Source organism: Delphinus delphis, chromosome 6, assembly GCF_949987515.2.
Source record: "Delphinus delphis chromosome 6, mDelDel1.2, whole genome shotgun sequence".
Lineage (NCBI taxonomy): Eukaryota > Metazoa > Chordata > Mammalia > Artiodactyla > Delphinidae > Delphinus > Delphinus delphis.
This window is the reverse complement of record NC_082688.1, coordinates 106,282,701-106,295,124: the sequence shown is the minus strand read 5'-3', so window position 1 is coordinate 106,295,124 and position 12,424 is coordinate 106,282,701. Positions and strand designations below refer to the sequence as shown.

The window sequence follows — 12,424 nt, the reverse complement described above, 5'->3', positions numbered from 1 at the left end:
CCAGTAAAGACCTCTGATGCACCTCAGAGTTTCTGGACTGGGATCTGTATTTATTCCGAATGCAACAGCAGCTGAGGCTGGCCTCAAGGCAGCCCTGTGTTTTTGTTTTTTGGTTTTTTTTTGCGTTACACAAAGCTTTGATGGTGAGTAGCTCAGAGACCTTGTCTATCTTGTTCTTTGTTTAGCAAGTGCCGGCACTTCCTCTGTTCTCATCAAATGTTGGTTGAATGTTATTGTAAAAAGCCTGTCATCCTGTATTGTCCGTGGGATAAGTGCAGGGGACCAGCTATCTCTAAAGGCGGCAGGAAGCCCTGGTCTCCAGGTTAGATACCTGTGCCCCATCTTCATCTTTTCTTCTCCACGTGACCACATGCCCTTTCTTATGTAGATTATTCAGTCCTTTCACTGTCCACAGGTTTGCTTATGTCCCCATTACCCTGCTCACCCCAGCAATCCAAGCTAACCACTTCCATCGTTAACCTTGCTCGAAGAGATGACTGCAGACTGCAAACAGCTTAAAGCACAGAGACTTCTGGAGTGCTACAGGAATTGTAGAACGTTAGCGACATTGAACACTGGGCTTCCCTTCAGTGAGATTTGTCACTCTGTCATTTCCTGTCCCATGCTGGCTTCCCTACCACAGTGCAAGCTCCAGAGAGACATTCACCATGCCTACCCGATCATAGTGATATGCCCGGACCTAGGGGCACTGTAGGTGCTTAATGAATGTGTGTTGACTGAGTGGCTTATTGACGGATGGCTTCCATGTTCCCCGTGGAAGAACCTCAGTCTAGAGGAGAAGGAGGAGCCTCCTCCCCTGTTCCATTGCTCTTCCAGGATCCAGGATAAAGAGCTGAGGTGCTCTCGCTACATGCGTACAAACGAGAAATCATGGGTTTTTACTCTGTAACTTTCTCTAGAGATTCCTTTGACCAAGGAGGACACAAAATTTGAACAAGTGTGACCAAATTCCTCAAAGAGTGAGTGATACCTGAACCCAGGTATCAGACCTGTGGGTCAGTGTCCTTGCCTTGGACGGTGTCCAGAGGCAGGGTGGCCCAAGGGCTCAGTCCACCTCCATCTAGACCAGACTGGTTTGGCGTGAATACAGCCCCACCTCCTCAGAGCCCTGTGACCTTGGGCCTTGGTTTCCTCAGTCTGTAAACAAGGCCCAGTGGTAGTACCTATTTCATAGGGTTACTCTGACTGAGGGGGATTGACACTGAGCAGGGCCCCGTGGGGCTCCTGGGCACAAAGCCTTTCTGTGTCCCCCATTTCTTGATTACAGGAAATAGGCTTCATTCAGCCTCCATGACCTTCCCTGAGTTCCAGTGGGCAGATTCAAGCAGTTGTTAATCAGGGAAGGGAAGGGATGGGAGACAAGGGAGGAGCAGTCAAGAGAAACAATAGTGCCGCCTTGGGGCAGGTCCTGGTTCCCCATCAATGGACACAACAATATCTATGAGCTGTTTTGCAGATACCCCCTCCAGGTGGGAAAAGTTAACAGTTAATGATGATATGCTTCCCACAAGCATGTAGAACCCAGGACAGTTGGAAGCAGAAGGTTGATGATGCCGACTCCCAATTACCTCACCACCAACCAATCAGAAGAATGTCCACAAGCTGATCACACCTTCTTTGAACCATTACTATAAAGCTTCTCCAAGGGGGGGCGCAGTTTTTGGAGGTGCTAGCCTGCTGTGTTCCCTCTCTGCCTGGCAAAGAAATAAAGCTATTCTTTTGCTTTCCTCCTAAATTCTGTCTCCGTATTTCTATTTGGCATGGGTGTACAGAAGCCGAGATTTCAGCAACAGGATCTTAATACGTATAAGAGTATGTACAAGGGCGGTTGACGTCTGGGAAGCATTACGCACATGGCAGCCTTTGTTAACAAGGAGGGTTCCATGGTGTGTGTTCTGCCTGCTCCTCGGGGAGCCTGGAGGCCAGGGAATCTGAGACATTCCGGACTTCAGCAGCAAGGGAGCAGTGGAATTAGAAGCCAGGCCACTTGGGCTCCTGGGGTGCCCTGGGGGCTCCAACATGTCTACCCCTGAAACCGAGTGGGGCCTGGGCACGGAGGCTTCTTTTTGTCCCCCGTTTCTTGTAAGCAAGACTCCAGCCTCCATGACCTTCCCTGAGTTCCAAAGGGCAGATTCGAACAGTTGCTAATCAAGGAACCACCTGAGGCGAGATTAAAGTGACCAGAGAAGCCCATCACGATTAGGAGACGGACCAGCTGAGACTCTGTACACACCCTCATCTTGTCAGCAACCCCGCCCTTGAAGTACTGTTATAAAACTCCTCATCACATCCTCCTGGGTGGGGACACATAGTTTTTCGATTTAGGAGCCCACTGTGTCCCCTTTTGCCTGGCAAAGTAATAAAGCTGTTCTTTTCTACTTCACCCAAAACTCTGTCTCCGAGATCTGATTCAGCACTGGCGCACAGAGAAGCTGAGCTTTCGGCATCACCGCCCTGCCCCCATCCACATTCTTAGCACTGTTCAGTCCGAGTGAACGCCTTCCCTTCTCTGAGCCTCGGCTTCCTCATCTGAGCAGTGGGAGTGGTCCTCTCTGCCCTGCTACCTCTACAGGCAAAAGGGATGGGTGAGAAGGTGCTTTTCAACAGGAGGGGTAAAAGGTTTCACAGTTACTTTCCAAACGAGCGAGCCGTGTTCGGGCGGGGAGGGATGGGGAAAGGATGCCAGCAGAGCTGTGAGTTGCAAATGCTCCTCCTGTGAGAAACTGCCGAGAATCTGCTTCTTAGGAAACCAGGTGACCTCGAGTGGCGGCCAGCAGTCCACTTCATGGGCTCCATCTGCGCCCACAGCGGTCGTGGCAGAGCGCCCAGGCCGGCGACACCGACACCCCGGCAGCCGGGAAGAGGGGGTGACATCTGCGCGGGGGCGGAAGCGGTGCGGCGTTTATATTTGGAAAACAATATGCATTTGTCAGGGTTTGCTCTTTCTTTTCTAAATTCAGAACATTTGGGGAGAGAACAAGAGAGAGGAATATTGATTTCCGCTCCGGGAGAGGATGATGGATGGCAGAGACGGCAGGAAACACGGACACTTCCTCACCTACCCCTCCCCATCGACTCCATCTCCGCCGCCGCCTGGCTGCCGCGCCCCTCGCCTCCTTCCCTGGCTTCTGATCTGCTCTCACTCTCTCCCTTTCCTCCCTCGCGGCCAAAATGAAGTTGCCTCCAGGGTTAGAAGGAAAAACTCCACATGCCCCACCCCACTGGACCCCTAGAAATTTCACCGAGGTGGAAGACCCCTGAATCTTGTTGGGTTTATTTCCCACCCCCAGGCTTTTTTTTTTAATTTTTATTTTTTTGCGGTACGCGGGCCTCTCCCTGTTGTGGCCTCTCCCGTTGCGGAGCACAGGCTCCGGACGCGCAGGCTCAGCGGCCACGGCTCACGGGCCCAGCCGCTCCACGGCATGTGGGATCTTCCCGGACCGGGGCACGAACCCGTGTCCCCTGCATCGGCAGGCGGACTCTCAACCACTGCGCCACCAGGGAAGCCCAGATGCTACTTCTTGCTCACTAGGTCCAGTCAGCATTACGTCATAAGTGTAATGCACCAGTGCGCTATCGTGTGCAAGTGAATGGGGTCTTGTGATCAAGATCCCTGCGAACTAAACTATGACATAGGCCCGGAGAGTTGATATCCACCTGAGGTGGGACAGTAAAGGTGTAATGCTGGCCTTGTCAGCAGAGAACAAACTGCTTCTGGTGGATCTCACGGACAGGAATGCAGAAACAGGCATTCTTTCAGATCAAGAGCTGCATAGCGGATACTGGAAGAGATGTGTCACTTTACTCAAGCAATGAAATCACATCTGATACAGCAGTTGGAATTGGAGTTGCCACCTTGGCAAGCTTACAATAATCCTCTGTCATTCTCAAAGACCCGACTGTCTTCGGCCGAGGCCAGATGGGAGAGCTGAATTGGGGATGTGGTGGGAATCACCGCCCTTGTGTTTTTTAAGTACTTGATGATTGCACTAATGTCTGCAATCCCTCCAGGAATGCAGGGCTGCTTCTGTGGTTGACTATTTTCCTAGGTAGGGGCAGTTCTAGTTGCTTCCACTTGGCCTTTCCCATCATAATATCTCTTACTCCGCAGAGAAGGGAACCAGTGAGTTCAGAGTCAGCGTCCAGTAGTCCCTAAAAGGTCTGATTATTTCCTCTTCCCCAATGCACAGTTGGCAAAAGCCCGTGGGTCCTTTTGGGGAAGGCTGGGAGAGTGATTAACAGCATAAATATTCCATAGTGTACTAGGGTCCTTCATTCAAGGGGTTCTGAGTCTATAAAGTGGCTCCAGTCTGAGAATTAACAAGCCATGACTCTTGTTTTAATCATGCAAGTTAGACTCTTGTTCACTTGACCTATTTTCTGCTTACACAGAACACGTAAGAATTAGTAGGCTTCCTGTCTATTTCACTTCTAGGAACCCCATGACGAGCTAGCCAGCCATGGTCTGCAGGAGTCAGGACATTCTGATTGCGGCATTGACCCTGCTGTCAGTCACAGGGACCATTCCCTCCTTGCCTTCGGGGCTTGAGTGCCACCTCTGGTCCCTGCCACCACGGGCCCAATCACTCTCATTGTGGTTACGTGTCCCAATTCCGTGACTGCAGTTCCCTCTCTGAAGTCTGGCCCACAGAGAAGAGCCAGGGATGCCAGGGCTTCCCTCTCAAGTTTATCTCTCACAGTCGTGGTGAAAGGCATGTCTTCTGGACCTTCCCAGGGTGGGTGAGTTTCAAATGACAAACTCACTCGAACATTCCCGTCCCCCTAAGTCATGGAATCCCTTTCTCTACATTAAACCAAAGCAGGTCTGGCAATTCTAGTTCACTCACTGTGGGTCTCCTTTTGGCCATATTTCAGTCAAGCAGCGAAGCAAACTGTTAGAGCCCTTCCTTCCTCCCCAAGATGCAAAGTTAGATGCAGAATCCCTGCTTAGTGAGCCCGTGGCAATAAATGCCACCCGATCCAACTTTCCGTTCCTTCCACGATTTATCCCACAGCCCTAATACCCATCCCCACATGTGTGGCCCGGGTTTCTATCTGCAGGAGTTAGAAAACGCAGAGGGTAGTGCACCTCCTCACGGGTCACGCTTTGTACCTCACTTTAGGGGCTGCTGGGACTTGAGTCTGCTCAGAGGTCTAGACGCCAAGAGCGGTGGTGGGGTTGACACTGGGGAGAACCAGCAATGTCTTGCTTGTCAGCTGCCTCGGGGCGGTCATTACCCTTTCCGCAGGTAATGCAGGGTTAACACCCTGGGACGGGCGGGGGTGGAGGGGCCGCTTCTCCTGGGGACAGAGAGACTGCTGCCGCTGGCAGAGGAGACGCATCAGAATTTAGGGTTCAAGTTCCCCAGCTCCATCAGGGTCTTTCCACACACCCCCATTCCAACTTGCAGGATCCCCTTCCTTCCCAGTCCGTGGCCTGGGTTTAGCAGGAGACACCCTGGGAGGCTGGGAGTTCAACTCGCATCGTAATTCAGTCAGTCACAGGGGGAGACTGTGGGTCTGATTTTCAGCCTCTCAGCCCTGTGGCTACAGCGGGTAAGGGTCTCGTTCAGGGCAGACATAGAAGCTTTCAGGTCATTTACGGGCCCTTGAGCTAGGAATTCGAATCCCCGAGCTCAAACTTTTCTTTCCCCACTTTGTCCAGTAACATTACGAGCAACCCGCCAATCTCATTATACTCATCAGTTTGAAAAAAATGTTTGCAAGTATCACACACATGGTCACCCAGATCCTAGCTTCTTACGAGTGTTGGATTAGGAGTTTCCAGTGGTGATACTTTGCTTGTCTCTCTTGCCCCGTCACTCCATGGACTGCCAGTGCTCTTTTTACTACCGGAAATAGAGTCATTAGTGTCTTTCAATCTAATCTGACTAGAGAGCTAATTCTAGAAATCACAGCACCAATTCAGAAAATTCATCTTTAAGATTTTGTTTCTCGAGAACCACTCTCGGTCCTAAAATCGGTATTAGTCAGAGCTCTCCAGAGAAAGGTGTAAGGCAGCGTGTGTGTGTGTGTGTGTGTGTGTGTGTGTGTGTGTCTGGGTGTGTGTGTGTGTGTGTGTGTGTCTGGGTGGGTGTATTTGTTATGAGGAATTGGATCATGTGATTAGGGAGTTCAAATCTGCAGTGTGGGCTGGCAGGCTCAACGCCCAGGAGAGCTGAGGGGCAGGTGGAGAGCCAGGAGAGGCAAAAGTGCAGATGAAATCCACGGGCAGTCTGCTGGAGACACGCCCTCTTGCTTGAGGAGGCTGGGCTTTTTGCTCTTTTCAGGACTTCAACTAATTGGATGAGGCCCACCCACATTATGGAGGACAATCTGCTTGTTCAAAGTTCACCAATTTAGGGCTTCCCTGGGGGCACAGTGGTTGAGAGTCCGCCTGCCGATGCGGGGGACACGGGTTCACGCACCGGTCCGGGAGGATCCCACATGCCGCAGAGCGGCTGGGCCCGTGAGCCATGGCCGCTGAGCCTGCGTGTCCGGAGCCTGTGCTCCGCAACAAGAGAGGCCGCGACAGTGAGAGGCCCGCGCACCACGATGAAGAGTGGCCCCCGCTCGTGGCAACTAGAGAAAGCCCCCGCACAGAAACGAAGACCCAACACAGCCAAAAATAAAAATAAATAAATAAAAAAAAGAATAGCATCTATTTTATTATTTGTAGAAAACTAGCCTAAAACACCATGCAGGGCAGAGCAGCAACCAGAGCCCCGGGAATTCTGGAGCCTGAGAGCTCTTGGATTTTTGTCTGGGAGAGGCTACCGTTTTCTCAGCACTAAAGGGCCTTCCCTCTAACTCAGTCACCTTCTTGATCCAGGAGTGGTAGTTTTCTAACAAGGTGTATATTCCTGGAACGTTCTTCTGTCCACAACTCCTTCCCCAGCTGATGATGCCCACCTGGTACCACTTCTTGCCAGATTCTGTGGTACAGACGAGAGGACCCCCGCTGTCACCCTGTGGACAGAGAACACAGATCAGCAGTGAGTCCCATTGGAAACTGTCCACGTGAGGCAGAGCACAGCTCGCTCATGGAAGAGGGTTCATGGACCTCCTGACTCTGGGACGCCAAGGGGAATCACATCGTCACAGATCAACACCCACCCTATCGTGGCTGCACGCGGGGCATGTGCAGCACTCAGCCTGGCCCCAGGAACCGTGGTATGTAGAGCGTGGCCATGCACACGCTCCATGCACAGCACACAGAGAAGGAGCCGGAACACGGAGGACCCAGGCTGAGGAAGAGTGGGGACCGGATTTGCGGGTCTTAACTCAGAAGCTCTGGACAGAGCTGTAAAGGGAAGGAATGAAAAGAGGATGCGAGGAGTGCTGTTAGGCCTGTGGATGTGAACTGGGTCTCCTTTTTTTTTTTTTTGCGGTACACAGGCCTCTCACTGTTGTGGCCTCTCCCCTTGCGGAGCACAGGCTCTGGACGCGCAGGCTCAGCGGCCATGGCTCGCGGGCCCAGCCGCTCCGCGGCATGTGGGATTTTCCCGGACCGGGGCACGAACCTGTGTCCCCTGCATCGGCAGGCGGACTCTCAACCACTGCACCACCAGGGAAGCCCTGAACTGGGTCTCCTTTGATGTTCTTCTGGAGGCATGAGGGAGAAGGATGTCTCTTTTTAATTCTTTGCTGTGGGTGTTTTGCAGGGGGCAAGTGAGCTAAGCTTTTCCGACTATGTGACCCCTCCAGGGTGGAATCACATGGGTCTATGACCCAGATGATTATCTATTTATATGGAAAGTATGTACCAAGTCCCCACCGTGTCCCTCACACATATATGGCTTCCTTTTGTCCATTTTAATACAGGGAAAATGAAGCTTAAGGAGGATGAAGGGCTTACTCAGGGTTACATGGTGTTGGGGCCAAAGTTGGAACCAGGTCTTCCTGATGCCAAAGCACATGTTCTTTCCCTCTGGGGAGCTATAATTGTTCAAGCGATCTTTCCTTCTCAGCGGAGAGATGGCCTCCTTTTCCATGGTCATCAACAGGACCGGGAATGGGACCTAATGGGAAGGAGGAGAATCAACACTTCCCGGACATGATGTCCGAGGCCCAGAGTTGGTCCCCTGACTTTACTTTCTCATCCACCCCTTCATCCCACATTTCTGTGAGGTAGGTATTTTGATTCTCATTTTATAATTAGAAAATGGAAAGTCAGAAGAGATCTGCTCACTTCCACCGAACACATCTTCAAGGAGGAAAAACTAACTGTTAGGCACTTGGGATACAAGACCTTATGGTCTAGGGAGAGAGACAACAGTGCAAACAAACAGGATCAACTGCATTTTGTTTGAAGGATGAATAAGAATTTGACAGGAAGAGTGAGTGGGGGGAACTGATTGGAAAGGAATTAGGCAGGAGGTGGGGGGACTAGTTAAGAGGAGATGGGAGTGATGAGGACCTCAACCAGGGCACAAGACGGTCAGGAGGCAGGGGGGTGCGTTGAAACTGACACCATCTGGGGACTGGTGCCCCTGGACACGGGTGGTGAGTCCTAGTTCCAAGGTCATGGGGTAAAGTGCAGGGGAAGATAACGATGAAATCATGTTCAAGGGGAGTTTATGTGGGACACATCGCCAAGCAGAGGGATATACGGAGCGGAATTAACAGAGAGCTTGGAGCTCAAGGACACCCAGTAAGCGTGGTGCCAAAACCCAAACCACCCTTTCCAGTACGAAACACTGCCCTTAACGCCTGTCTGGTTTTTGGGGGTGTGTGCTTTTCTTTGCACGCGTTCTACTTCAAGGTCACGGGGCAAGAACCAAATCAGTAGGATTGCCACTCAAAGAGCTCCTTCCGTAAGTGCTGTCTCTATCATTTTCTTCACCTTACGGTGGCATGAATGGTATAAAAAGCCTATTAATATGTTGATTGTCATTTCCTTACATAACAGGGAGAGAACTGTGCTTGGACAAGTAACTTCTAAGCCTCAGTTTCTGCGTCGTTAAAATGGAGATAATACCAGCTACTTCCCAAGATTACTGGCAATGACATTTTTAAAATCTATACATCACTTGGCATAGGGTAAATGCTATGTAGTAAATGCTGCAGAAATGTATTAGTATTATTACTTTAGCCTTATGTACTACAAACATTATTTGTAAACTCAGGAAACAGAGATTCCCTTCTCGGACTGCTGGGACTCCAGAGGGACAGCTATAAATTCATGTCCTTTCACACATAGAGTCTTAATTGTTTTTCTCTTCCTTTTGGGAAGAAAGAAAGGATGTCTCAAAGGAGGGTCTGGCCTCAGCTAGCAAGGACTTGGGACTGATGACAGCCCACCTAAGGGGAACTTTCTTCCAAAGACTAAGGCTGGTAGCCAGAGACTTGTCTGGTTAGAAACATACTGACCACAGAGCCTCCTAAGTTCACTGCTGTGTTATTCACACCGCGTGATCACTTCTGTCCATTTTGGGTGAGAAGCAGATGACCTGGCTTCCAGCCTGGCCCCACTACCTCCTGGACCTCAGGCAAACCACTTAAATTCGAAATCCCTGTTTTCTCATCTGTTAAACGGGGCGAGTGAGACCTGCCCAGCCCATCTTACAGGATAGTGGAGAGAATGAAATGATTGAATATGTGTGAAAGAGCTACGAAGTTATTACACTGCTTCGGATCCATTCAGATAGTGAAGAGAATGATCGATGATTAAAATAACCATGTTTTCTCATCTGTGAAACAGTCGCAATTAAATATTTTTATACATTTCTTTCTGGCTCTAGAGGTCTAAGATGCTATGGAGTGAAATAAGATTTTCAGGCAAGTGTCATGGGTCAAGATGGGTTCGAGATAATACCTTGGAAAGTAGCCCAGGACTGTGAAAACGCTCTGTGTGATAGTATTCGTGATGGCGCATATCATTATACACTTGACCATAGAATGGACGACACCAAGAATGAACGCTAACATAAACTATGGACTTTGGGTCATTGTGATGTGTCCATGTAGGTTCATCAGTTACAACACATGTACCGCTCTGATGGGGACGTTGATGGTATGGGAGATTATGCATGTGTGGGACAGGGGGTATATGGAAAATCTCTGTATCTTCCTCTCAATTTTGCTATGAACCTAAAACTGCTGCCTCCCCACCCCCATAAAATAAGATCTTTAAAGAAAGTTGCTCAGGTTGTTATCCAAGTCAGCTTGGCATCCCCATAACCAAATTGCCCAACAGCCCAGCTGGCTGCCAGCTCTCTCTCTTTTCTTTTTTTTTAAGATTTTTTTTTTGATGTGGACCATTTTTAAAGTCTTTATTGAATTTGTTACAATATTGCTTTTGCTTTATGTCTTGGTGCTTTGGTCACGAAGCATGTGGGTCCTAGCTCCCCTACCAGGGATTGAACCCACACCCACTGCACTGGAAGGCGAAGTCCTAACCACTGGACCACCAGGGAACTCCCTGGCTGCCAGCTCTTAACCCCCCTCCAAGGCAGCCTCCGTCAAGGTCTCTCTCGGATGTCCCCTCCTCTAGGGCTACTGTAACTGACAGGCAGTTTCCAGCTTCCTTGGAAGGTTCAGCTCTTTGGCAAACATTTGTTGAGTGCTCTTCATGCCAAGCACTGTGCTAGGCACTGGGAATCCAGCCATGAATAAGACAAAATTTCTGCTGGAGTTGAGAAGAAAGATAAGAAAACTGTGCAGCATTGCAATGCCTGTTTCTCAGATGCTTGCTGGTCCTTCACAAGAAGTATTGCATTGCTAGCTTGGGACATATTTGATTTTATAGTTTGCTGGACGGTGTCACTTATTTTTTTTAAGTTGAACTTTGTTTTTTCATAGTGTAACCTTAGGGGATTACAAACAGGAAAAGCGCTGGAAAAAGTAAACCACAAAATTCCATTGATTTGATTTTAATTTGTATTTTAAGTACAGCATGATCTTATTGCTATTACTTTGAACATATTTAAATGTTTCCATCATAAAATTATAATTTCCCTTCATTATGTGATTATGTGTTTTATTCAAGTTTGCTAAGTTTAAAAGTGTGATTTTATTTTTAAAGGCAATTATTTTTAAACCCTAGGGGACTTTCTGCCTGGCTTACCTGGATTTAAGTGATGATAATATTATATAATTTCAGAAAACTTCCCTTGCCTGGATCACTCTCAGCTTATTCTCAGCAATAGAAAGCTTTCTAAACAGAAAGCAAAGCTTTTCACTTCACAATTTTTTTCTTAAAAAAGGCTTAAAACGATAACAGCACATTTATTTATAGCACTCAAGTAATAGATGATTAATTTTAGCAGCTTTCATTAAAGTACATTTTGATAGGGGAGGGATTGGAGCAAAAATCCTCGACTCCAGATGGTAGATCCAGCCATTGAAGCAAAGGGGACAGAAAATGTCATCAAAGATGACACTTGATTGTTTCAAGTGTTGCTGCAGTTGGTTTTGGCCATTTGAATATGGGATGGTGATGAATGAAAAAGACTGAAAGGATAGGTGTGAATACTGATGAGGGTGAGCAGCCTGGGACAACCTCTAGTCTCCCACGCGTGGCAACCCTGCCCTAGTGACCTGCTCTGCTCACCTCTCCACACTCAACCCTTGTTATCACTGGCTTCTGAAATATTGAAAGTTCCCTGAACACAAGATACTTTTTCAAGCCTCCGTGATTTTCCCCCAATTCTCCCTGGAATGCTCTCTCTTTCCAATCATACTATTAAATGTTGTTTTCCCCTTTTCTTTTTTCTTTCTTTTTTTTGCCAGACGCGGGCCTCTCACTGTTGTGGCCTCTCCCGTTGCAGAGTACAGGCTCCGGACGCGCAGGCTCAGCGGCCATGGCTCACGGGCCCAGCCGCTCCGCAGCATGTGGGATCTTCCCGGACCGGGGCGCGAACCCGTGTCCCCTGCATCTGCAGGCGGACTCTCAACCACTGCGCCACCAGGGAAGCCCTCCCCTTTTCAATTGACATTGGAGCCCTTTGTCTCCTGCTCCAGTATGAATTGGCTACTCCCTAAGTCTGTGGCATGGCTAGGATCTGAGATCTTCGTTTAACCATTGCTATTGGGAAGCTTTGTCTTCTCTTTGTTTTTTTAAGTTTGATATAACTGTAGATTCACGTGCAGTTGAAAGAAATAATACAGAGAGATCCCATGTACCCTTTACATGTTTCCCCCGATGATACCATCTTGTAGAACTACATACAGTACAATAGCACAATTGGGGTATTAACATTGATGCAGTCAATACACAGAACATGTCCATCGTCACAAGGATCCCTTATGTTGCCCTTTTAATGCTATATCCACTTCCTTCTACCCCTAAACCCTCCTTAAGCCCTGGCAACCACTAAGCTGTTCTCCCTTTCTATAATTTTGTCATTTCAAGGATGTTATGCAAATGTCCATTGACAGAGGAGTGGATAAAGATGTGGTA

At 48.9% G+C, this 12,424-nt stretch overlaps 1 protein-coding gene across 1 annotated transcript in view; it reads right to left on the bottom strand.

Moving 5' to 3' along the window:
* Positions 1-2,649: 2,649 nt before the first annotated feature.
* Positions 2,650-12,424, bottom strand: part of PRSS55 (serine protease 55) — a 55,935-nt gene continuing 46,160 nt past the window's right edge. Inside the window, exons 8-9 of the mRNA XM_060013613.1 lie at positions 6,841-6,990; positions 2,650-2,895 (exon numbers count right to left, since the gene is read on the bottom strand). Coding sequence (XP_059869596.1) covers positions 2,650-2,895; positions 6,841-6,990 — 396 coding nt within the window. The remainder of the gene's footprint in view (positions 2,896-6,840; positions 6,991-12,424) is intronic.